The 27,944-nt window shown below is 40.7% G+C and overlaps 1 protein-coding gene across 3 annotated transcripts in view; it reads right to left on the reverse strand.

Annotated features, from left to right (window-relative positions):
- gnao1a (guanine nucleotide binding protein (G protein), alpha activating activity polypeptide O, a) overlaps positions 1-26,176 on the reverse strand; it is a 99,543-nt gene extending 73,367 nt beyond the window's left edge. Inside the window, exons 1-4 of one of the 3 annotated variants that reach the window (XM_067588791.1) lie at positions 26,041-26,176; positions 24,720-25,457; positions 23,838-23,880; positions 4,969-5,110 (exon numbers count right to left, since the gene is read on the reverse strand). In XM_067588791.1, coding sequence (XP_067444892.1) covers positions 4,969-5,110; positions 23,838-23,880; positions 24,720-24,837 — 303 coding nt within the window. In that variant the 5' untranslated portion in view covers positions 24,838-25,457; positions 26,041-26,176. The remainder of the gene's footprint in view (positions 1-4,968; positions 5,111-23,837; positions 23,881-24,719; positions 25,458-26,040) is intronic. The other 2 variants (XM_067588790.1, XM_067588792.1) reach the window with 2 other exon arrangements.
- Positions 26,177-27,944: the final 1,768 nt, after the last annotated feature.

Below are 27,944 nucleotides of genomic sequence, written 5' to 3' on the forward strand. Positions count from 1 at the left end.
GTGCAGTGTACAATGACAATGGGAGCAAATTTTCTCTTAGTAATTTTCTAAGGAATGGGTCCTTGGTAGAAAGAAGCAGGTGTGTCATTCTAGCCAGCAACCGTCAATTTTGTTGGCTTAATTGACAGCTGTAGCTATCAAGCTAATTAAGCTAACGTTAGCTTCATGAGTTGGTTGAAAATACAAACGGTCATTTTAAACCAATCAAAATCACTTGGAATGGGACCAAATTTTAAAAAACTAAACCAAATACTGAATTTCTTGTTGTCCAAAAACACGTCAATGAGCCACACCAGGTTACCGTAGTTTGTTACTATCTTATCACTATTTTTACTATTTGGAGCCATTTCTAAACCAGCTACCGTAGCCGCTGCCTTCAGGGACGAAGGAACATGTCACTCAGTGTAGCGGTGTGGCTCGATGACATGTTTTTAATAGTTTTTGGACAACGATGCAGCTTTCCAGCACAGAGGAATACAATATGGATCCATGCACAATACTTGTAAGTAGGATGATTTCATTGTTGGTTTGGTTCTGTGCGTGAGATTTGTTGACAATAAGGAAAATATAGCAAATCACCAGCTATATCCTTCAACAGTTGATATTCAGAAGGAGCCTCTTCTTTGAAACCTCAGTGAAAACTGCTTGAAGATTCATACAACAGTGTCAACACGCAATCTATTTCAAGCCCGCTATCATTGTGTGTGTGCGCGTGTGTGTTTGTGTGTAGTGTATGTGTCACACCGCCCTTGGACATGGGCTTGCGGAATGTGTTGAGAGCAAGGCAAAACACTGGGTTACCACAGCAACCAGCCAAGGCCAGGGAAACAGATGGGGGGGGGGGTGTTATCAGAAGACGAGGTGAGAGCGAGCAAATGGTAGGACAGGTGGGGTTGAATATTGGTGAATTTAATTTACCATAAGGAGAAAGAAAGAACGGGGCAAAGGAAGACAAATTAAAAGGAAGTGAGATAAAAGTGGAGGTTATCTCAAAGAATGGATATACTGTATATTTTTAAAACACATTTTACTCTCCATTTGTTAGATTTTAATCACAACTACAAAAGATCTGGAACAGTCTGGTGACTTTTAGAAAATGCCATACGTATGGATAAGTGTCCCATTTTGGAGCTCGACTCTTCATCCTTTATTTGTGTGAGTGGGACATTTACTGGTTACTTGAGGGGAAGTCAGAGGTAGAGTGTAGTTTAAACACAGCTCAGTCTGGTCTCTATCTCTGTCTCATCTACTGTCACATTCTCACCATTCTCTCGTAAATAATCTCCTTTCCTTCCTCTTTCCCTCTTAGGCTTTTTGGCTTTCATATTAAATACAATGTGTCTCTCTTTGTTCGCGTTCTGTTTTATTTTCCTCTGACATCCTTCTGTCGACCGATTACTCTTACACTTTGTCTTCAAACAGATTCATTCCATTAACTTCCATAAATTATAACAAGTAATTTCACTAAACAAGTCTTTATTTTAGTTTCTTAAAGTGATTCAACAGAATATTGTTAACCTTACCCACATCACAAACCAAAACATTGGGTTAAATATAACAATATGGAAGTTTGTGTTGGGTACGATAGATCTCTTTGGGAGAAAAGAAATAGAAATCTCTCCCTTTAAAACTATTATTATATTATGTTGGACCCTTTCCTGGGACAGATGTCCCAGGAAAGGGTCCAACACCGCTTTCTAGGTGGTGTGATTTCAAGGCTTTAATAATATCTTTCTCGAAGGAGAAGTCATTGAACTCAAGAGAAAGCAAGCAACCACAAGACAGGAGCACTTCCCTATTAATAATTTGTTTATTAATGTGGCTGGGTATACTTCAGCTGAATCACAAGATTTCTCCAATTGCTCCGTTACCATGGTAACGACTTTATGACGTTTTTTTTCCACATTTTTGAATTATTCACAATGTTCATTACTGTGATGTGAAGGTAAAAACACATCCTGAACAGGATACAAGTTTTTCATGTAAAACCTCCACATCAGCTAGCTTACCGGGTTCAGGGCCAAGTCTTAATGCCCATGAGAGGAACTAACAAGTTGTTTATTTGCAACTGCTGCACAGCTCAGCACCTCTGCTCAGGGTGACGGTGTACCCTAGAGGGGCAACGGGTGTGCCTTTCATTTTTGAAAAATTTTGTAAATGGAAACTCCTCCACCTGCCCATTCATACATTATCTAGACTTGTGTATCATGTGTAGGGTGTATCCAGGCCATCATTAAGAGCTGAGCCTTACTCTGGAAGGGTCTTCAGTCTATCACATAGTTAACATATACGGACAGACAACAGTCACACAAATTCATGTAATGCAGAGTCAATGTAGACGTGTAACATGTCTTTAGACTGGAGCACCAACCAGCCAAGAAACAGGGAGAACATGCAAACTCCTATTTTTCCCTTCCAACTCTAAATTCCTATCTTCACCATTTGTTTTCATTTTGCAACACTTCAATTTGTCTTTCTGAAACACAAAGCTATGGCTTGCATTCTTTTTTTTTCTCACTTTATTTCTGTCTTCTTCTCAGTCCGTCCATTCTCAGTAATCCTGTTTACAAGATCCACACTCTCAGTGTGAGCCACTCCCATCAGCTGTTTTCCTCCTCCTGTTTACGCAGCTCTCCATCAGAACACAGAGAAACATGCATGGAGGAGGGGGAGGGAGGAAAGGAGCGATGGAGGAGGAGATTTTCTTAAGGCACATAACCTCTGACACATCACTGATGACCACCTAACCAACACACACACACACACACACACGCCAAGTGCCTTATTTTCCTTAAATGACTCTATGGCAACGATAACCCATCTTGCGTTAGGCCCTTCCCTTCACCTCTGACTATATTACAGTAAGCACACAAGCACACATGCACACACACACAGATATCATATCCTAATCAATAGGTGTATTGTTATTTCAGCCCTGTACTCTGAGTATCAATAGCTTCATTGTGATTAAAAATATACTGTGCCTTTGGGTAAGGTTAAGGCCAATGACACGTGTTTGTTAGTGTGTGTGTGTGTGTGTGAGAGAGAGAGAGAGAGAGAGAGATACAGAGAGAGGGAGCAAGAGACAGAAAGAGAAAAATCTGGAGGCTCATTTCCTCTAATATTTAAGAAAACGTATTGACAAAGACAACTGTGCCTGCTCACAGGGTCGCTTACAGTATGGACTTTAATTTGATTAAAGGAGTCAGGAGTCAACATGATATAAAAGGTATATCATATTCTAATCTTGACAACTTTAATCTCCTGAATTACGTGAATTTGGGACCTAAAAAGGCGCAGGCCAGGAGAGGCTGGTGTAATGCAACGCCGCGTCTTTATGGCCGTTACATCTCTAATTAACCTCCTCCCATTGCTCCCATCGCTCTGTACTGAGATAGAACTGATGCTCTTCTGTGGATTAGACTCATAATCCTCAGTTAGCCTATCATACAGTGAAATTGTATGCTTTAGGATTTAGAGGACTTAGAAGCAGGACTAACTTAGATTGGCATGAAGGAATTTCGGTTCAGGCTTGACAGGGGTAGGTGGCAGCCATTCCCATTAGACCCCGAATCGGCGCGGGCAGAGACGGTTTAATAAATAAAAGACCCCGGGTGATGAAGAGCTGTCACTCAATAACTAAGTCAAAGTCAAAGTTGTTCCGTAAGCCCAAGAAGAAAGAAAAACATTTTTAACACCATAAAGAGCTTTAAAATATGACTTAAACATTCGGTGTCAGCTCTTCAAATAACTACAAAAGGAAAACAAATGAGAAAAACAAAATCCTTTCTACATAAGGCATCTGCAAACAATCAATATGTTGCTGTTGCTATAGTGGATTGTAGTTTCTGCTTGAAAAATGATAATGAGCACTTGTTAAGGTTGATATCCAAACAAAGAAACACAGATGAGCCCAGATTTTGACCTCTGCTCATACACCTCCAGCTGAAATCATAGTGCTGCTACAGTCTGCTGCATGTACATGTTTAAGTCAGTCTGGGAAAATGGTAAACGCACATGCTCACCGCTCACACTGTAACTGCACGATGCTGCAAGGTGTTCATTAACCAGTGACACTGATGAAAAGGTTTATTCTAGTGGCGAGAGTCTTTGAATCATGTGATGCCTGTGAGCCTGTGGCGACTGAACAGGAAGTGTGTCATCCCTTCACAAAAAAAAAAAAAGAGTCCTGCTTGCGCTAAGCGGGAATATTTCACTTTAACAGTCTGTACATTTCTTCATCAGTGTGGGTGGAAAACACTAATGTTGTCTAATCTCTCACCTTCCTTCAGCTCTCCACAACAAAGTACTGTGACATTAACAACACCTCCCACCGATATTAGATGTACACATTTTTCATACACAGCAATAAGCTAATGTTAACTACAGTATTCTCCAGCACTGCTTGTGACAGATTCACTGCAATTATAGTGACGCTGTCCTAATAATGTGATATGCTGTTGGTCCCCATACAGAGATGTATTTTTTTATTTTCCAGGAGGTCAGAACAAGGACCTGAAGCTGGTATACATCAGTGTCTCGCCCAGAGATACTTTATCAGGTCCGATACAAGAGCCGGAGACCTGGTGCTCTGGTTGAAAGACAGTAACTCAGTGTACGGCACACGGTGCCCTCTCCCTGAACTTCATCAGTTCTCATGGCATTCATCCAGTGGCTACTTGCTGCATTCAGGACTGGAAGCTCCACATTTGGAGCACTGGCTCAGTTATTCACGTTGGTTGACATCTTCATTTAGCCTTATTCAGTTCAGTTTTGGATTTGAGAATATAAACAGTCTTAAGACATTATCTGTGACAGCTTGTTTCTGTGTAATGTGACATCATACACTTATCATTCGGTGAGAGCACCTGGCTAAGTTAAGTGTATATATGTCTGTCTGTGTGTGTATGCGATTTCATGTGTCTGGTGGTGAAAGTGTTTGGAAAGTGTGAGCGTATGAGTGCTGACCTTCCGTTCTTTGTCTCCGTACTCCAGGCCCAGTGTATCCATGGCACGGACGATGGCAGCCAGAGACTGGATGGTGTTGCTGTAAACGACGGGCTTGTACTGCTTTACATCGTCACCAGAGAAACCGTCCTCGTGGATGATCCTGAAGACACACAAACGCACACACATTAGTCAGTGGGTCAAATAGTTTGGACCCTGATTTTTGTCCGTAGACACAGTAATGACCTCTTACGTACTGTCATACAGACAGATTAGCATAGAGAAAACACAGGGAGAGTAAAAGACAATGGAAGATTAGACGAGTGTGTGTGTTCCTGCAACTGACAAATATATACATACATTACAAATAGGTCAATTAAAAGTTATTAAAATGAACGAAGTGGAAGATGCGTCAATGTGTTCCTGGTTAGAAGGGTTAGGTAAATAAAGGAGGGGGAAGGTTTGGAAGAATTGGGGTGATGGGTTAGAGAGAAATACAGGTGGTTGAAGGAGAGTTACAACAAAAACACACAAAAACGGAGGAGGGGGGGGGAAATAACCAGTAGGCTAAGCTGACATTTAGGCACACGGTGCTAGCAGCAGCCTATCCTGCTGTTTTAAATGTCACGCAGTCTTTCACTGCTACTAACACAAGGGCACACCGACAGACAGACAGACAAGACAGTTAGCCAGGCAGACAGACTGGCAGGAAGAAAGACTGTACAGATCAGACCAATCAGACAAAGTCACAGAGGCAGAGAGACGACACACGTAGATGGGCAGCTAAGAACAGACAGGACACCGGAAAACAACTGCATAATAGATACAGACAGACAGACAGACAGACACAGGTTGGGGCAACATTGTAAAGTAATTCTGATTGGACAATCTCCCCAGGCATTAATTAGCAGGGGTGAACATGCCCTCCCTACAGCCAAGGCTGAGGATCGAATACGCCTCCCTCATGAACTCACAGTGCTAACCTTTCTCTAAACAACTACATTCCTTCTAGCCCTTTATCTATTACTATCCACCAGTATAAATCCCTATTATTGAGGCTCTGCCCTCCTGACACCACCTGACACACCATAGAGATTAGCCGAAGGGTGCCCCACCCATTAATCTCTATGGTGTAGTAAATACTGTTTGATGTGCCTGCTGACTATATGGATGCCAGAGAGCCAATCACTAGAGATTGTGAAGCGAGGACACTTACTAACTTGATGCTAATGTCAAAGCTCTTCAGTCAGTACAATAAAAATACCACATTTTGACACCCAGCTTTACTTTTGAACAGATTAATCAAATCAGCCAAAGTGACATTCAAAATAAACCATCAGAATCAAAAGAGGTTTTTGGTACGAAAGGAAGAACTCGGAAAAAGCAAAAGGCTCATTCACAGAGAGTATACAGTAATCATGCACCATGAAATCTGACTAAAATTATACCAACACCACTGAGAGAACTGAAGAATAAATGTAGCCATTGTAACAAGCCCATATGTGCAGCACTGCTGAACCAAAACGCAGCTGTTTGGAAGATCTAAATTTGCCGTCCTTAGTTACAAGTTACAGAGAACAATTTTTACAACTTGAATGAGAAGCATGGGGTCTTAATTGGTTCTGCCGAAAAACATTCACAAGTACTTTAGGTGCATGAATGGTTTGACATTTTAGGAAAAATGGTATGTATGTATGTATGTATGCATGTAGGGTACATGTAGGTTTAGGTGGATGAATGTTAGCTTAGCATAAAGACTGGAAAGAGAGGGAAACAGCTAGCCTGGCTCTGTCCAAAGGTGACAAAATCCACACCTTTAAAGTTCACTAACAAATATATCTCGTTTGTTTTCAATTCTAGGCTGTGAGAGGTAACCAGGTAACCAGCAGAGACTCTAGGAGGTTACTTCCCCTTCATAAATGAGATAATAGTGAACAGTGAACTCAGCAGCCACACATTTCTCTGTTCTCTATTTCTCTGTTTAGCATCTTCAGGTTAGGCTAACCCATTATTGCTAACTTTGGAGCTAACCCTCTTCACTTTTCCAGCACCAAACAACAAACAACAGACGTGACTTTTTAGCATTTATTAACTGACACACTGTAGTCTGTACTGTACCTTTACTGCCAGACTGCAGTGAGCAGCACTTCTCTGCTGCTCACTCTCTCCCACTCGCTACGCAAACATAATACGCAATGTCCTATTTCTTTACGCTACCAATAGTTTCAGTTAGTACAGTTAGTTTCCATTAATTTGGGCGAGTTCAAAGTTGTGAAAACAACGGGGGTGTTTTGAATACACAGGTAATATGTTAGTCTGTCCCTCCTGCCGCAGGAAATAATGGAAAGCTGGAATCCTGGAAAGCTACTGATGTAGCACTTTTCTCCTTATGAAAGTAACACAGAGATTATTCGACCAATGAGAATTTAGTCAGACGAGAGCATATCGACCAACTAATCGTCCAGTTGACCAGCAGACTACAGCCCTACTCAAATGTGAATATTTTATGATTTATTTAGTCTCCTATGACAGTAAAATGAATATCGTTGGGTTTGGGTCGGAACAAGAGAAGAATTTTGAGGACATCATTTTTGGCTTTGGCAAACATTTTCCACCATTTTCTGACATTTTACAGACCGAATGACTAATCAATTAATCAAGACAATAATCAATAGATTATTCCATATTGAAAACATTGGTTAGTTGCAGCCCTGATCTTGTTGATCAAAGGGGAAAAATGATGTGCACGTAATTATCACAGACTGTGAGACCAAACCCCTTCTTGATGATGCCTTCAAGGAACTACATAAGACATTGAAAAAGACCACAGACGAGAGAGGCTGCACCAAACAGTTAAATAATATCCCGCATCTTTATAATCTCACTCAGATTACTGTTGAAACTGCAGAGCAACAACATGGCATTCTCAAATAGTTTAGTGGGATTTTGTCTTAGACGTTTTAATTCGTTTCTTTGCCTCTCACACATGCACAGGCAAACACACACTTCTCTCTGTCTCAAATACACGTCAGCAGCTGTATGCAGTGTCGTTTGTGTGCATCATATGAAAAACACGTGCCGCTATACATCTGTATGTAAGTTTATGTGTGTTCATGTTTATGTTATGTGTGTGTGTGTGTGTGTGTGTGTGTGTGTGTTTGTGGTCTCGAGGACAGCATGGTCCCAGGCAGTGTAATGTTTCAGATCAATCAGGCAGCCTGCCAGTCCTACATAAATACACCAGGCTTCTATTTACATCTGTGACTTTTACATAGTGGGCCAAAGCACTGATCTATACACTGTAACTAGCATGGATATTGTGCTAATTCTTATCTGTGTGATGTCCACATCAGCTTACATGTCCAATAAAATTGCATACAGAGCAGAAAACAAATATCTTTTTCTGTAGCTTCTGTACGCTAGCGTCATCTTTACTCTGTCCTCTCTTCTCTCACTCTCTTAATTACGTACCACCCTGACACTTCTTCTGAAGTTCTTTCTTCCATCTTTCCTTGCATCAGAGAGGTGAAACAAGGACATACTCTTAATTGGATGCTGCAGTCTCTGTGGAAACGGAGCGCAGAGCTGAAGATGCAAAGAAAAGGGTGACGCGTGTTTCACAGTAACATGAAACACCAGTCAGAGACCCTAAAGAGTAGAGCTAGGCACCCCTGAAAGAGCAGAGATCCAAGAAGATCAGGAGTCCATCTTCCTGCTACATTAGCATTTACATGTGTGCTGTTTACACACACCTGTTTAAAACATAGGTGATGTACTTTTCATGTCATTTAATAGTGCCGATACCCCCCCCATCACACAACAAAAAGAAAACATTCCTTTTGACCCTGGATTGGATAGTAACTCTTCCATATGATCTTTAACCAGCTCAAGTAGAAATCAATGTGGGTTGAAAGTTAATACTATTATACCTTTATTAACTCCAGTAGAGAGAGAGAGAGAGACAGATCAAGAAAGGAGAGTCAAAAACAGAGAATTGATGGAAAAAGAAGAGAAATTAGATGAAGCAAAGGTTTAAGATTCATGTTGTAGCAAGTGTTATTAAAGGTGTATCACGCGCCTGTCTGTGTGTGTGTGTGTGTGTGTGTGTGTGGCTTTCTGACCTGCTGACGTGAGCTTTCATGCATGAGGACCTTATCTCATTACCCACTCTCCAAGCCCTTCTGTCAGCAAAGAGAGAGCTCTATGTGTGTGTGTGTGTGTGTGTGTGTGTGCAATTTTCCCTTAGCTTTGGCACAATCTGCACAGTGACCTGAAACATAGTTTAGTTTGACACTGAGCCAGACAGATGGACAGAGAGACTGACATATGGGCAATTTGAGCAAGATATTACATGATATCATCATGTGGCTGCCATTTTGGAATCCTCATAGCCCGTGTTGAGTGTAATGACAGATGTCAGTTATCAATCAATAATCATTAAGTAATCAGGATTTGTGTTGCTCGGCCGTAATGCCCAGTGAAATGTGATCATTGCTACACTTTAAATAACAAAATTCACTTTTTTCTATGTGGAGCGTGTGTGTGAAACTGTCAAGCAGCAACCAGTAAAACTGAATGTCAAAACCAGTGCAGAAGTAGAAACAGTTCCTTAAATGCAAAAATGTACATTTTTTAGTTAGTGTGACAATTGTTCACTGTTGATGTGGTTTGAACACTGACATTATTGCTCAATAAGGCTTCAACAGGAGTACGTCTGGAGTTCAGTGGCTTGATTGCTGCATGATAGGCAACATCAGTCACGCATGTCCCAACATACTTAACCAAGTTCAATTTAGAAATTCTAAAAATTACATCCTTCTCCCTCACTGAAAAGTCCAGAATTTAGGAATAAGTAAATATTTGTAGTTGCACATAGGACGACGATACGCTCAACTAGTTGTGATGTCACAAATCATATTTGTAGCTAAACTCCTTAATCTCAGATTTAAGGTGAGCACAAAGAAACTTTCCCCCTTTCATCAGGTGAATATGAAAACAGCCTTCCAGTGTCAAACTCACACTGCACATCATTCTGCACTGTGAAAGTCAAACATCCAAGTGAAGCAACAAGAATAAAAACACATTTGTGACTGGAAGGTGACTTTAAAGTCCCCCTCCGAGACACAAAAATGTGCTTAGCTCATCGTTGCTCCACTATTCAGACACTGAGAATGGACTTCATTACTTTATTGATCATAGATATTGTTTTTCTCCTTGGATTGATGGTGAGGAGGACCACCCTTATGAGCAGCTCACTCCTTTTAGTCATGCCCGTGTGGCTCCACCTGCCATTAGCGAGCTAGCCATAACTGCCCTTTAGGGGTTTTTTTTTTAATAATGTACTTGTAAATTTAAGTAAAAGACATCAGGCTATTTTCTTGAAGTTGTTTGTTCAGCAATGCAGCTGCCTTTAAGGGGTGCACTGTAGAGGAAAATGATGTCAATCTCAGCAGATATTAGCATCAGCTTGTGAGCTAAACCAGCCGCGTCAATTGGCCAGCTTATAGGCAATTAAGTAATGACAACCGCTCTTCAGCATCATCACCCCGAGGGACCTGGTGTGAATGGAACCGACGTTCAAAACTTCCCCTCGGGGACATATGTGAGATATCGCATGTTTGTCTACAGTCTGTTCCAAAAAAAATGTCAGCAAAGTATACTGTGATATGAGAAAAACCCAATGAAATCAGGTGTCCCCTAAAACCTGGAACCAGTGCCTTTTGTGTGAAGGTGACTCTATGACTCCTGCCAACAGACTGACAGACAGAAAGACAGATGCTTAAACTGTGTTCAATTTTTAGATTAGATCAAATGTATATTGTATATTTATTGAATTATAATGCACAGCAGTTCATAAGGTCAGCATCTCTGACTACCATAAGCCGCAATAACACTAAAAGAGAGGACCTTGTTGGTCCATGTAAGTCTTCTCTTCACTTATCTGCTGCACACACACATTGTATCAAACCCAACATGCCTGCCTCTCTCCTCTCTGTCTCCCATTATCCCCCACACTCGTATTTTTATCCTCACACCTACTCATGTGAACACACACAAACACAAAGCCTACACATCGCACTATGCAATTAGGTCTTTATCTCTGTTCTGCATTGTTGCTAACCACCACTGTTTGTCCTGACACGCACACACACACACACACACACACACAAGACCCTGTGAGATTGGTTCTTTATCGCTATGCTGTGCATCCACTCACTCTGTGGTCTTTGTCGACAGAGCTCTTAGTCGTGACAAAGTGCACGCTGACCGACTCCTGTCAACACTTTTGGACAGTTACTTGCTTACGTATGTGTGTGTACATGCGTGTGTGTCTGTGAGTGTTTAGATGAGCGTTAGAGCGAGTGCAAAGAGTGTAAGAGAAAGAGGGGATAAAAATGTGATGGGTGATAATGGGTATGAGAGAGAGAATAAAAGAAGGGGGAGATAATCAGAAAAGAAGAATCTATATATAACCAAAGGTGTCGGTAATACAGCTCTAACACTGACACGCACACACACACACACACGCACACAAACAGTGAAATGGAGGCATCAGCTGCTCTGTCATTTGGCTCCACTCACTTGCCATCGCACCTTGAGGTCAAGCAGCAACATCCTGAGCACACATACTTTCACACAAACCTCTCTGCCCTAGCCCTGGGATCTGTCTGTTTTTCTTTGAAACACTCATAACCCACTTTTTAACTTGCAGCATGGCTCCGGGAATGGCAATGTCCGTCTGTCAGTCAGACCCCCACTTTGCTCCTGAATGAAACATCTGAACTATGATGGATTGTGATGAAATTTGGTACGAATACTGATGGTTTCCAGACGATGTATCCTACTGATTTTGGTGATCTAACCTTTCCTCTTGCACCACCATGATGATGACATTTGTGGTTTTGAGTAAATGTCTCTTGCCATGAAATTCGGACACTGTTGGATGAATTGTAGTAATTTTGGTGATGCCCTGACTCTTTCTCCAACACCATCATCATGTCAAACTGCAACTCTAATGCCGTTCCTTTCAGCCTCGGTTGTACCTTGTGTTTTGTGCTAATTAGCACAAATATGTTAGCATGCTAACACACTAAACTAAGATAGTGAACATGGTAAATGTTACACTTGCAATAACAAATTTTTGGGGTCACCAAAAACAACAGAACACTGACATATCACCATATCTCCACCTGGGGAATGTAAGTCCAATATTCATTCAGACTACTGTATATTCAGACACTTTAGCTGTTAAATGCTCCACTGTGTTCACCAGTTAGTCACTAACTGTCTGAAACTTGCTATAACACTCAGAGTGGAGCAGCAGAGTCGGCTGATAATTGCCTCTGACATTACACATTGTCTTTTTATACATTGTTATAATAAAAATGTTAATATTATAGCTCGTTTAACATGTGTAGCATGTCAGCATGCTACCATTAAATAGTGTCAAAGCTCATGCTAATGTTAACATTTAGCTTAAAGCACTGCTGTGTCAGCCTCGCAGAGCCGACTGTTACCATTAGCTAATACTCTATGCATGGTGGCACGTGTAGAGGTTTGTGATTTCATTTGGGACACATAATGAGAAAATGGGACAATTAACAGAATTGATTAACAAACCAAACACATGGACACACAAGATGATACACTACAATATTGATCTCACAGTTAAATAAAGACAACAAAATATAAAACCCCTCTTACTGTCTTCTATTACACTGGATCAATGATCGCATGTGAAGCACTTACAGGTTTAATAAAAGTCTATTAAGAAAAACTCATTGATTTTCCTCCTCATTTGTGTCTATTTGCATATTCAGTTACAAGTGAAATCCTCCCAGGGAAGTCATAATACAACATTTCAACAGTGATTTCCAGATAGATTGGGATTTTCCACCCTAGTTCATTATTTTTGGTCTAACAATATAATATCTCCTGCTGGGGAGGAGTCCTCCTGGCTCCAGGTTTTGGTCATGTGCTGATGGAGAGTTCTTTGTGCCAAGGGACGCTGTCTGCTTCACACTAGTTCAGCAGGGATGTTAAGAGCTGCACACACATGCGTGTAAACCCGGGCAGACAGGAGAGCAGAATAATTACAGCTCAGTATTACATCTGGGAAGACCTCATTAAATCTGTCTGCCATTATCTCTCTGTTTCACTGTCACATGTTATCTCTATCTGCCCCTCTACTCTGCCAAGTCCCCTTTCATCCCTCATTCTGTATCCCCTCTCCCTCTCGCTCCTTCTCTCTGTATATTTTTCAAACATCCAACTCGTTCTCTCTGTCAGTCTCTCTCACTCACTGCCACGCTCTCCTTCTCACTCCCCATTCCTAATTATTTCTTCTTCTTCTTCATTTACTCCTCTCCTCCTGCTTCCTTTCCTTTTCCATTTGCAATTAACTATTAATTAAAAAACACACTGTTGATGCACAACACACCTTGTCTCCCTCCCCAGTGGCTGATATCTACAGGGAAAAACACACATGCACATACACACATGCACCTGCGCATGCACACAAATGTGCTCACCTGGCGAAGCTAATTGTGACAGTTGAAGAGATTGTGGTGTCATAACCGTTGCCTAACTAACAGCTAGGTAATAGCAGGTGCACGTAGAGTCACACCCTGTGATTCAGACATCATTTGTGATATTTGTCCATTATCATTTTCAAATACAGTCAAAACCTTTCTTATTGGCTGGAAAAGAGGATGCCAGTGTTAGCCTCCACATGGTGCCTATGAAGCTTGTTAAACGTCCATCCCGTCTGCAGATACTCCCATCAGAAAATCAGTAGTGAATAAAATGTTAACGTCATATTGGCTCACTGTCTCATCCAATGACACTACTATGCTTTAACTATCAGGTGTGTGCATTTTGGGGTGGTGTCTTTGACTCCCAACTTGCAAATGATCTCGGTTATAACTGGACATAAAAAACCTTTATGTCCATTTGCAAGTAGAGGCCACTCATACTCCACTCCACAATGGTACCACAAAGTGCAACAGTGTGGTGCTGGAGACTATTGAACAATATAACTGTACACATCAATGAATCAGTATTAATGATAATGACAATATGATAAATGTTGATGATAAATATAACACTAAATGGGACCATTTAGCTCAATGAATACTTTACTTTTGATACTTTTAGTACATTTTGCTGCCAATACTTTAAAGTACTTTCACTTAAGTAAGACTTTGAATCAGTACTTTACTCGCAACAAAGTATTTTTTCATTGTGGTATTCCTACTTTTACTTAGGTAAAAGATCTCATTACTTGCTAAAAATCATTTACTGCTCATATTGCAAATATTGTCATTTACTGCCCATATTAGCTCATATTGGGTGGTACTCACAGATTTTGTCATTTGTAAAATCTTGGCTGCAGCCATATTTTGCTGTCTGTGTTGTCAGTAGACCTAAAGATGCCTCTTGTGAAATGTAGAAAACGCAACTCACAACTTTTAACCATCAAAAAAAGTACAAAGCGACAGGAATTATACTTCTTTTTACAATTACAAAAAGGTACGCCTGCATAAAATGGTGTGAAAGAAATAGTGACTCTTTTGGAGCAGTTGATAACGTAGATATTATAGCCTGTATAAGACAACGTGTGCTCTGTTACAGGTAATTGGTAGACTGATGGAACCTCCAGAGAGGTTGCTGGAAGGAATGAGACAGACAGGGAGAGAGAGAGAGAGACAGAGAGAAGTAGGGCCACAGGTTTAATCAGGTCGTCCCAGATGCAAGGTCGAAATGTAATTATTCCTTTCTCCTGTCTGCCTTTGTGTCAATATTAATTACTTACTTTAAGGGATTCAAAATGGCAACCAAGGAAAGCCCAGTCATCTGATGAAAACAGAGGCATCCCGACGCCTGCGGACAGATCGCTCCGGCTCTGGCTGAGGCACGACCAAACACAACTATTTGTATTACTAGTAAGAAGACCATCTCGTGGTTTGTTCTGTTCTGTTCTGTTCGTTTGCTAGAAGCGAGCATTAAACTGTCAGTGATGAAAAAGGATACAGACAGTCATCTACCAATCTACTTCCTGCACTGACAAAACACACACAAACTGAATCTGTAGAGTCATAATCAAGGCTCAAAAAAGGTTTTCTGGATTCACACTGACTGACCATAAAAATAGAGACACTGTATGATGTAATGCTGTGCAATTTCATACAAGAGCCCAGCAATAAATATTTAAAATGTTCCGTTTTTTTTTAGACTACAGCTTCAGTTTTTGACTAGTGTACTGTATGATCTGAGGCTGCTGGACTGCATCATGCTGCAAAGTGTTTCTAATATTTTGTCCACATGACTTACATACCATATGAGAGGGGGATAAATGAAACACTTAAATAAAACACCTCTCTGACAAGGCATCAAAGAACAATTAGTTTCACAAAAAAAAAGCTTAGTAATACCTAACAACATGTACAGGATCCTATTTTCTGCACATTTCTGTCCTCACTGAGGTGTGATACAAGCACAGAAATACACACTCAGACATACACTCTCCCAGCTACGAACCCAGCCACAGCCACCATCAGCTGACTTTATATCAGCTGAGCGTGGTCACTGTAACAAGACTCCATTGTTTGGCGGTGCACTGAACTGACATAAAATCGGCCAAATAACTCCAACACAACAACAAAAACACACACACACACAACCGCAACGACATATGCACACAAACAAAAAGCACAGACAGAAAAAAAAAAAAAAACACTCTCAATTGTGTATAAGTGTACGAGCACGAGCACAAACACACACACACACACACACACACAATTTCCACCCACAAAAGACCTTTGTTTTTTGTAAGAAGCCCTGATTAGTGCGCCGACCACACACACAGTCATACTGACCGAGTCTCATAGCAGCAGCTGAGAGTTGTCTGGAAAAAAAAGAAGCTTTTAATATGATAAAAAAAAAACTGGAGGAAGAGAACAAGGATATAAACGAATGTAGAGAGACAGAAAGATATGCTGTAGTAAGAAACTTACAGACTAATGTGTTCTGACAGGACACACTGTACGATTATTGAAGGATAGGCTCGAATTAGGCTGTCAGTATCTGATCTTGGAAACCTAAGATCAGAAACAACACTGACTGTATGAGTGAGGGCCTCTGTCTCCAGAATGAAAAAAAAAAAACCTGGACCGAGCGAGGATGATCTGAGCTGCGGTCAACGGGTTCGAGAGTTAGGATGGGTTATCAAATCAATCTGCTTTCTTTTTTACGAGAGGCTCCGTTTGTTCAGAGCACGATCGAGATAAAACAAATAATCACAGGACGGGCGCAGCCAAAACCAGAGCAATTAATCACTGTCTGCTACATAAAGATGAGATATTAAACGCTGAGGAGGGAGTTTATTTTATGAGCGATACCTATCACCGATATAAACGTTATGAGGATCAGCTGATCTGATGCTAATCTACGAATGGTTCCTGTTCTGAGACATTTTTGCAGAAAGCTCCTGCGTACTGTAGAGACATCCAGAAACACAGGGGCAACCACTTTTGACTCAAACCGGGGCTGCAACTCACGATTATTTACATTATAGATTAATGTCGATTATTTTCTCAATTGATTTGACCACTTTTTTGGTCTATAAAATGACAGAAAATGATGAGAAATGTCAATCATTTGTTTCCCAGAGCCCAAGATGAGATCCTCAATGTCTTGTTTTGTCCTCATCAACCCAAAGATATTCACTTTATTGTAATAGAAGATGAAAGAAAACAGAAGATTTTCACATTTGAGAAGCTGGAATCAGGGAATTTGGAGTCATTTTTGGTGATTAATTTAATAGTTGAAAACTAATGGAATAATGGACTGATCATTGCAGCTATAGTAAGCACACTTTTGAAAGTTGTGTATTAGTGCACAGAGATAGACAAAGACTGACAAACACACTGTAGAGATGTGAATCATGGCAATGAGTTCAAGGGATTTTGACAAAATAGGAAATAGGAAAAGTGTTTGTGCTTTGATAAAGATTTCTTACTTGGCATTACATTTAGCTGCTTATTTACAACATGCAAATGGCATTCAAACACACACACACACGCTGTGTTTGAACGTGCTAGCCGGCACATGCACACACACACACACACGCAAAACACGGCTATCATGAGACGTTGCCTTACTGTTATTTCACAGCTCACTGAGGCAGCCAATCAAATCATTCCGCTGATGAGCACGCCCACGGCTATATTTAACCAATGAAGGATGACTATTTGGCTGACGGACTGTTTCAGATGACCAGTTACAGACCGTCTTTTCATGCAAGACTTGAGTTGGTGCCAACACGAATCCCCACCACCACCACCACCACCACCACCATAACCAGCACCCTCCTCTCCTTCTCTCTTTTTTCTGCTGCTCTCTATATTCTCTCCCTGTGTCTAACCATCCCACGGACAAGGAGGCTAATCATTATCGAGGAGAGCAGAGTCCAAGAGAGGAGTGCCCTTTGCGAGCTGTCCTTGACAACCCTGTGCTCCTCTCCCTTTGTCACTTCCCCCTCGCTTGCTTAATAAGTGAGAATATGTTCTTTCACTTGCCAGTCTTTCTGCTCTTGCTCAAAATGGCTTCGCTTCCCTTTTCTTACCTCCCTGAACCTCGCTCGCACTCATTTTCCCTCCTCATATCCTCTCTCCTGTTTCTTTTCACACTCCCACATCACTTTACCCTCCTATGAAAAAGAAATAGATTTTTTTTTTTCTCCCTGGTTGCTTCTGCTGAGTGTTCATGTAATTCCCCTCCCCCTTTTTTTATTCTCTCTCTCTCTCAATTCTTCATCACTTCTCTTTCTTCATCTTTACTTACCACTACCAAAAACTTCCTATTTTCCTCCTCTAAGTTCAGGCCTTTCTGTCTCTCTCTTTATGCGCTGGAGACGTATTTCCCTTCATTAAAACAGCCCCCCCCCCCACCTCTCACTCTCCTTTTTGTATTCTATCTGTTCTTCTCCCTCCTCTCCCTTTCTGCACAAAACACCGCCAACTTTTTTTTTCCTCCATCTTCCTCCCCCCGACCCCCCTTCCCCCTTTTATTCTCCTCTTCTGAGGCTTAAACCTAATTATCTCCTGTTCTAGAGAAACCACACACACCCGCTCACAGACACACAGTGGGAACAGCCTGTGGGAAGCAGTGCAGCCGTGAGGGACGGACAGCGTTTGTTCTCCCTTCGGCCGGTCGCCTCCGATCATGTCAGCCAGGCACAAACAGACACATACATTGTACGAGAAAGCCAGAAATGAAGAAAAGACGGAGAGAAAGAGTGAGAAGTATTGTATATTACACACACAGTGACTGACTGATGTGCTTATATCTTAATGGAATGATAGAGCAGCGCTACCAAACTTGAAATAATTAGACAAAAATATACCGCTGAATACAAGGGTTGTTCGTTTTCTGTATATAGTCAGTCACACGGATGGCTGCCTTTAATAGATTTAGAAAAGTGTCAGATCTCCTGAGCTTAGGAAAACCATTTAAAACCTATGAGTGTAAACAAAAATGCACTGTCATCAGCATCTGACAGCACTGATAACTATGCAGCATCATTGCCAACTGTTGGTGAAATAATAATTTCTAGTAAACATCACGTGTTAAATACCTCAGACAACTGATTAAGCCTTATCACTAAAAGCTTAAAGCCTCCATGGTGACTGCAGGTGAGCGAATATACAAAAAAAACAGATTTGTGCCTTTATTCATCTTAGCAAACAAGCAAACCACCAGTACTTTTAGCGAGGTGTTTTAGCCTTGTTATAAGGGTTAACGTGTATAAAGAGGAGTGCTTGTGTTTAAAGGGCAGAACCGTCCACGTGTCCTGACACTCTTGATATTGTGAACGTCTATAAACAAAGATGATGAAATCATGGTAGAAAATTGGTTCTCCCCTGTTTGGGTGTAAATTAGTAAGTCTGTTATTCAGTCTCATGAACTACAAATCAACACAGGTGTGTGAGCAATAGAGGCTGTCTCTATTGCTGCTATTAAGCGCCTGTGAACTGCATTTTCCTATCATGTCTTATGTTCACAGTTTATGTAGTTTTATACGGGTTGTTGACTGTTAATGATTGAAAGAGAAATTAAATTTAATTAGGTATGAAAAGATGTTATGATGCAACTCCTCTGGCTACCAGGTGGCTCTATGTGCTCACTTTTTAAAAAGGTACCTAAACTTCTCTGCAGCAAGAAATATATTCATATAAAAAACAACTAACTGTAATCATATTAAATTCCAACATACATCAACCACTAAAATGCAAAGAGAGGGCATCAACTCCATACTTGCAGTTTTTTTAACGCAGTATCTAATATATATATATAAATATTTTTGTTATTATTTCGTACAATGTGATTTAGAGGAATATTCTGGACTACAAATTATTGCATGGAGTTCACTGAGGGAAAACATGAAGCAAATAAATGTCTGAATAGCTCTGGCTAAATGTCTTCAATTGGCTAAGGTGCATACTGTGTTATACATTAAGTTCAAAGCTTTTAGATTGATGAGTTTAGTTCATCTCTCTCCCAGTCAGCCACACAAATGTCAAATTTTAACCTCTGATCTTTACTATCTGCCTAATCTATGAGTCATTTGCAGCTGCTGCTGCCATCGTTTATGCTAATTACAGTGTTTTATTGTCCTTGGTTTCTCACAGAAAATAGTTTTTGCTCTCTTGTGATCTCTAAACAAATTACTAAAGAAAATAAATAACTAATCATTTAGATAGCAAACAAAAAAAATAAGGGAACTTCAATGTCCAGTTTTAAAGATCTTATTTTTTGCTAGGCTCTTTCCCAGAGCGTGCATTACTAAAGGCAGTGCAAGTCAAAAACTAGCTAGGTTAGCCTATGTTAGCTACATTTACTGATAACTCTGTCAACAACATGCCATATTTTGAAAATATTCTAAACCTACAAAGTGTATCTACTATATTTGGACATTGTTTGAAAGGCCAAGTATTTTGTAATAGCATTTTGTAATATGTATTTTCATTTTTGGGTATTTAAGTGCTTGTTTGGTAACATGTCATACTAGCTTTTGCTTGCTAATGAGCTAAGCCTCTAAAAAAAAGCCTTAGATCTGGCCATGTTAACCGGGAATCATTAATTTCTTTCCTGGCACAATTACTTCCTGTCTGACTCCTCTACCAGACCCACCCCCCAAGGCAGAGCATTTAAGGGCCGGTCTTTAAACCCAAACAACTCACACATTTGAAAAGTAAAAAGGCAAGGGGGGGCCGCACTTAAAGCCACCGCTCTTTTTAGTTGCTGTCCCTAGCTGTGGCTTCCTTGGTCATTCCTTTCTCAATATGTATGATGATATTACTACATTAAATTATTTTTCACACACACAGTACACACTGCTGGAGAGGTCAGTTTGCCAGCTGGGCAGCAAGAGAACCTTTGCACACGTCTAAACACACATGGGCTCCATAAACAGATGGTGTCTCCTGCACGCACGCACACACACACACACACACACACACACACACACACACACACACACACACAGTAGTATGCACAAGATAGAGATATGTTGTTCACACATGACCAAGCCCCTTGGGTTGATGGCCCAAATATCACACTCACAGATAGGCAATCACATGATATACTTTATTGTATATACATATATATGTGCATAAACAAACACAATCCAGTCATTCACATGTTTCTCCAGAAAATCTTTTTTTCCCTTAAGTCCTCTTTCTCAGCACAGTCCTTTTCCTTCTTCGCTTCGTCATTCCTTCCCTCTCTTTCCTGCCGCCTTGATAACTCACTCTTCCATACAGAACTACATCCCACTCTCAGTCCTATATCTCTCTCTCTCTCTCTTTCACTCTCTCTGTCACACAGACACACACACACACCAAAGTGCACCTGTGCTCCCCACAGAGATGTTATCAGCACTTTGTCATGAGTTATTGTCACTCATCACTCACACAGTGACTGCGTCATCTCAAAAACCAATAATCTGTGTTTCAAAGGAGAATAAGCAGAGTTTTGGCAAACACAACACGCACCAACTGATAAATGCTTTGAGCCAAAGCACATTGAACAACTTATTTCATTTACGAAACCCTTACAAAGACTAAGAAACACTGCAGCAGCACTCTTTTTGGCAGGTACAGTTCCAGTATTTTTTCACTATAATAGACTCCTCATTTCCTCTCACTGAGATCACATGCACATCTGTGACACACACTGCAGCTCAATATACACACATTAAATCTAAACCTAAATCTAATCCACTCATCTCTGTCTCTCTCTTTCTCTGAAGAAAAGAACCCGCACATATACACACACCCACACAATTGGTCACTTGAGCACGCCCCAGATGTTCAAAGCACTGTGAAAAGAAAATGCAGCGAGGGCTTTCCACTCCTCTGATGCGGTTCCGGAAATAGCCGAGCGTCTCTGAACAGGAACGTAAAAGGCTTCCCCAGCAGGGCGCTGTCCACCACTTGAAAAAGCAGTTTTCCTCTCTATAATGTCAGATGCCCATTATAAAGAAATAGAAAACACTAACATGTACTGTGAAAAATTTGGGCTTCAAATAGAGCAACTCGAGCAATTATTCTATTCTGGGGGACATTTTATCCAAATAGAAAGGTGGCTCTCTTGGCAGTATTGACAGTATTTGGCTACGTCGGGGCATGCTGCATCATGTTGCTCTCTAGCCTTGAATAAAGTGGCCCCTGAGATGTGTGCAAACTATATTACATATAAACGTATCAACAATTAACAGACAACGTTGTCTGTAACCAATAGCTTGTACGTTATAATCAGACAACAGAGACGTGGGGTTGGCATGGCACTGACGATTGAAGAAAGTGAGCGTGGTGTGAATCAGTTGAAAGGAAAACTGTCTTCCTCTCTGTAAAGACAATACTACAACATTAATTGAATAGAATGGATCTTTTACTGCCATAATGTGTGTCCTTGGTATGTAACAATAAGTGTAAAGTGACAATAATGGCCTTTAATAGCTGTAATATTACCATAAAAGACTTTCACGTCTATGAACTAACACTGCAACCTATTAACATTCATTTGTGTCACTCTGAGCCACATAAACGTGTGATTTACTACAGTCCAGTGGAATCAATGCATCCAGTTGCTCCAAAGGTTGGCCTGTATGACCGACTATATATATTCAATGAACCCACTGGGAATTCAGTCAGGGTGCAGAATGTGCTGTGCTGCTGGAGTGACCATAAACAGCTGAGAAACAGGCTCATCTGGATCCACTGAATCATGGCCTCATGTGATATGTCACTATATGACCACGACCAAAGCCTATTATCAGCTAAAACGCGCTCGGCTGTCTGTAAAATGACGAGGCAGAGGAGATTGAAGAAAAACCATATGTCATGACTGGATTACAGATAAAATGACAGAGCGGAAGAAAGAGCGGCTGAGTATGTTGTTAATAAACCAGCCTATGTGCAGCTGACCTTAAAAAAATGAATGATAGTAAATCCTGTAAGTATATTATAGGATCATTGCAGTGATATAGTAAACACCTAAATATTATCATGTGGTTCATAGACACTTTGCACTAAGCAGCAAAGTCCCTATATGAGTATTATAAGAATATTATTATGATACTATAGAAGAAAAAAAATCTGACAGCTTCAATTAAGTCACTAAACTCAAAAGTATGTACACGTTAAGTCCCTGCAGAAGTAAAACAGGGGTGCTATGGTGGAATTTTATCTGAGCTGGCCTTTACAGACACAGATATAGCTAAGGTTGGGCTGCAGGGTATTTACATGATGGTTCAGGCTACAGCAGTGAATGGGAATTCATGATAATTCATATTTTAGTGATGTAGTCCCTATTAGTAACATGCAGCTGCTGGTTTAAAAAAATATAACAATACATAGTAATACCCAGAGGAGTATTTTGTCATTAAAACTTCTGAGTTCTGGAGAAAAAGTAGTGATTAATGTGGGAAATTGTAGTGATTTTTTGTTAGGGTGGGTGGGAGAAATTCCCTGCTGTCTACACAAACTGTAACTGTAATTGAAGTTTAAAAAAAACAAACAAAACACTACAGTTCAAACTGTCCCATTTCAACAGAATCATGGTGGACAGCAGATGCACATGTGACACGGATATAAAAGTAGATCTTCAGCTGTCTTAGCCTTGGGGATTCATATCTGATAACTATGCAATATCGATTACAGAATCTGCCTGTCCAAAACCCCCTATACTGAGAATGACAAAATGTTATGTAAGAGCAAATGAAAGTGAGTTTAATTTGATGTGAAAATGCTCATGTTTGCTCCAGGATTACTATTTTTATGGAGGTCTGGTGGCACGGTCACGCCTCTAATGTTAAAAATCTAACTGTGGCAAGCTTGTAATATGCTTATATGAAAAGTAAAAAAAAAAAGCTCAGTATATGCTACAGTACTGGAGGAAGTATTTGACTTCAGTGACGTGTGTAGACAGTGACAGAGCAGACAGCTATATTCAACAGTATAAACACAGCAGTACAGCAAATCACTGCACCTGCATTATTTTTTTTTCCACACCCAATATGGCACATGTTCCCACCCACTTAGAGCAACATCAGATGTTTGACATGGTAGCCACAGTTATCTCTGTCTGATGTCTGACAAGTACAGTCACTGTTACGGTGATCGTCAGGGGTATAGTAGGGTCAACAGCCATGTTGGTTTTAATATATAAAAAAAAATCTATTTCGCTATAAACTACAGACTCAATTTTAGATCAGGCTGTATGTATGTGCATGTGTGTGCGATGTGTGTGAAACAGAAAGAAAAGAGTGAGAGAGGGACACACATTCACACTATAGGGTTATTAGACCGTGCTTATTGGAGACTTACTTCATCTGTTTGACGATGGTGCTTTTCCCTGACTCTCCAGCCCCTGAGGGATAAGAGACAAGAAAACAATGTAAACAGGGTGTATGGGTGTATGGGTGTGTATGTGTGTGTGAGAGAGAGAGAGAGAGAGAGAGAGTGAGAGAGACACAGCAAGATGGAGACAGAGTGAGGAAGAGGAGGGGGTGGAAGAAAGAGAGAGAGAGAGAATCATCCTCTTAAAAACCTAAGTGAATAAGGGCAGCAGGCGGGGTGGAGGAGATGAAAAAGATGGAGAAAGTGGCTGCACCCATTCTTCCTCAACATCCTTTTTTTTTTTATATCCCCTCCTTCCTCCCAGCCCCCACCCTGTAACTTACACAGTCAAATAGATTAAATACTTACAGCCTAATTTCCCACAAGGAATCAAAGAATCAATCTCCCACCCCAAACCAATGAACCAACACTGCCTTGACTGTGCTTGGCCCTCCATTGCTGCATACTGCCATTTTTTCCCTGGTATCCATCTGCAGTTATCATCTCTGATGTAGTCCCCACCTTATACCTATAAATTGCCTCATTTTCACTGAACATTGCACTCACCTTTATGTTTAATGCATAAATTCATATTATATAGCAGGATGAAGTGATGGGATATAAAGGTAGGGTGTGTTAAGAAGGCAAATCAAACAAATAAATGCCTCTTGGCCTGTATAAAGGATATTTTTCCATATCGTTGCTTGCTTGATATGATAGACGTCATGTTTTTGCTTAAATTTCCACCGTGATGATCATCTCTTACCGAACGCCCACCCCCACACCACACCTTTCATCCCCCAAAGCGTTTCATTTCTCAGCCGTGGCTCGACAGGCCCTACAGTAGGAAATTCAACCGGAGTCTCTTACCGAGCAGCAGCAGTTTAACATCTTTGGCCGCGGTGAGACCGTCCTCCTTGAGGTTTTTCTCGATGGCTTTGCTCCGGTCCAGAGCCGCCCTCTCCTCTGCGCTCAGAGTACATCCCATGGTTAGAGAACACAGCTTGATGGCGTTACCGGTACCGGATCCACGGAAGAAATAGCAATAAAAAACAAAGATGGTTGCAAATCCTTTTTTTTTTCCTTTCTTGGTTTATTTCCTCCTTGTCTGTGCTATCTATGCCTTCGATCCCTCTATGATCCCTCTGTCTTTCTTTCGCTCTCGGGGCAGCTCCCTCTCTCTCTCGCTCTCAAGCCGGGGACACGGCACCGTTAACGCATTTAAAATCGAGGATCCACTCGGTTTGATCCACAGCGCGAAAACAACACTGTAGCCTCCGCGGTTGTTTGTTTCTCAAGCGTGATCTCGCTGGTGGTGCGTCCGTCCTCCGTCTCTCTTCTGTTTTTCTGTCGGTAAATCACGGTAACGGTTCTCTTCTTCTCCACTCGTCGGTCGTGTACGTTACTGGGCGGCGGTGAGCAGCGCTCGCATCGTTTGGTTCCAGCACGTTGTTCTCACGGCGGCTCACAGTGCACCTTCTTCCGTTTAGCTCCTCCGGAGTGGGCGGCGGGGACTCGCTCTGTAACTCTACTGCCTCCCGGTATCTCCGGTAGGGGCTCGGTCCTTCGTTAGTTCATTCGTTCAATTGCAGGTTGCTGACGTCAGAACTGTAAAAAACACAGAAGTGGGGAAAGAGGGGGGGAGCACATTCCCAATGGCGCGACCTGGTGGTGCACTGTTGTAGACCTGCTAATAAGGCCGAGATACACAAACGGTGAATCTGGAGGGTTTAGCTAACAGGCGTCAGATAGGTAATTTTTTCAGTAGACGAATATTTGATTAAAAGTTAATTATATATTGATACTCAATCACCTAATATTAAAGGGCACCCAATAGGTTCTTCCAGCTGATTGTTTTGGTTTTTTTCAGCCTATAATTTTACTGTTTTGGTTCAATTTAGCAGCTCTCAAAATGTCGTTTTCGGTCGCTGCAAGTTAGCAAAAAAGCTTTAAAAACCCACTGTATGCTACTAACCGCAGACAGACAAAACCACGCAACTACTGAATATTGTGCAGCATTTAACAGCTCCAGAGCCAGATAATTTTCTCAGGAGTTAGTGGAGACTGAAAACAGAGCTTGTCAGTGTTGGACTAAATTCAACAGGTGGACAGTAGCGACTAATGTGGGAATATTGTAGTGAGCCTCCAAATTAATGTGAATATTGCTTTGCAAAAATAGCTTGCAACTTACCAACAAATTTGGTGTATCAATTTAGGAGGTGATAATATGTTGTCTTCACAGCATTTCCACTGCCCCCAAATGGCCAAAAAACAAACACCTGCCTGTTGCAAGTTTAAATATATTGTTAGCTACCACCATTATGTTTTAAAGAGAGCTGCAGCGCTGCCAGTTTCCCCCAGTGGTCACTGGCGGTATTGCATCGAAAAAATCCCCTGTGGCCTAAAAAGCATTTAATTTTCATGTATTTTTTTTAACATTGTTATTTTGTTGTGACCTTGTTTATATGATATCATTATATTTATACAGCCCTAAAACCCTTCCCATGGCGATTCTGTCTTTAATTTTGTTTAGCTTTCATTTTGGTAGCCTGATGTCTTAATATTCTTATTATTCCTAAGCAACGTTCTCTTTTAAGTTACACTGAGTTCAACTGGCCAGGTTGTCAATAGGTATTATGGACCTTCTGTCCGTTACAATAACAGACATGATGCTGTGAAGCTGATAGATCATCTTTGTCCTCCTTTTTTTCTCAAAAGGTATTAGCTTGGCTTGTAAGTGGAGCAATAAGATGTTTTAAGACTAATTTAAGGCAATGCTTTCAGTATATTCAGGAAAATTGTAGTTATATAATGTCACAAATGTATGAACATAATCTCATTTAATTAGAGATGCTGGGGGAGACAGCTTTTTTATAATGTCCTTTGATTGAATTGTCATCTCTCTACAGTTATTCTATTTATTTGACTCATATGTACAAAGGGCACAGTGGTTGGCCCTGTAATGAGGTGTCAATCATCATCAATACCAATAACATCACTATAATGACATTAAAAATATATATTACATACACGCCACGGTGGATTTTTTTCTCAAGGGTGGTGGAAGTGGTAAAATATAATCAAAAAGAATTAAAAATGAATGCAATCAAAAGTGGAGATATACATTTCAGGTGATACATTTTCAAGTTATCTGTTTCTTGCTCCTTCTCATATACAGCATCTAATTTTCTGCCATACATGGCTGATCCAGGGATAGACTGATATATGTCTGTCTTTGGGTTATGACATAGGTTTGTTTTAAACAACAAGAAAATAAACCCCTCCGGCATTATGTGGTTGGTAAATTTTATGATAACAAAGGCCAAGTGTCTTAGCCATCCCCAGGTGACTATGTAAACATAACCATAGCCAAAGGATACTTCTTTGTGAATAATTTCAAACATGAAAGAAGTGGGGAAAGAATTCATTTGACTAATCTACTTCTTTGTCTTTCAACATAAACATTTCTGTCTGTCTATTTAGCATTAAATCAGCAACCATACCCAAGTCCACCCAAAAGACCTCAGATTTTTTTGTTTGAAGAAAGCTGTTCATTTTCACAGATATGTTTGAATGGACTTTTCCAAACTAAATTAATAGATTATTTGAACTGAATTCCCTAATCACACCAAACTGACTGAATTCTATTTTATACTACTACATATTCAATGTTCTGCATTCTTAAAGCTATAGCTAAGAAACCACAATTTCCTGTTTAAAAAGCGTCACCAGTTTTCTAAAAAATACCCTGCCAGTTTTGGCTGAGCTTTTGATGGTTGACATCTTGTTAAAGAGTCAAGGGTTACACTTGATTTAATGAAAAAAAACAAAAACAAAACATTTCAAACAAACAATTTATTGGTTGAGCCCAAATAATGCAAAATTATTCACACATTCAACTACAAAAACGGGCATTTATTGTTGTTGAGCATCCAACTCTGCAGGTCTGTGCAGCTTTTAGCTCATTATTTTGATTTTCTGACTGATATACAAGTCAGGATTGAGTGTCAGGGCTCTCATCTGCCCCCACACATGAAACCATAGGCAGCTGTTTCCTGCAAACACTGAGACAGGCTGTGTATGCTGCCCTGCCCA

This window comes from Thunnus thynnus, chromosome 5 (assembly GCF_963924715.1).
Source record: "Thunnus thynnus chromosome 5, fThuThy2.1, whole genome shotgun sequence".
In the NCBI taxonomy this organism is placed as follows: domain Eukaryota; kingdom Metazoa; phylum Chordata; class Actinopteri; order Scombriformes; family Scombridae; genus Thunnus; species Thunnus thynnus.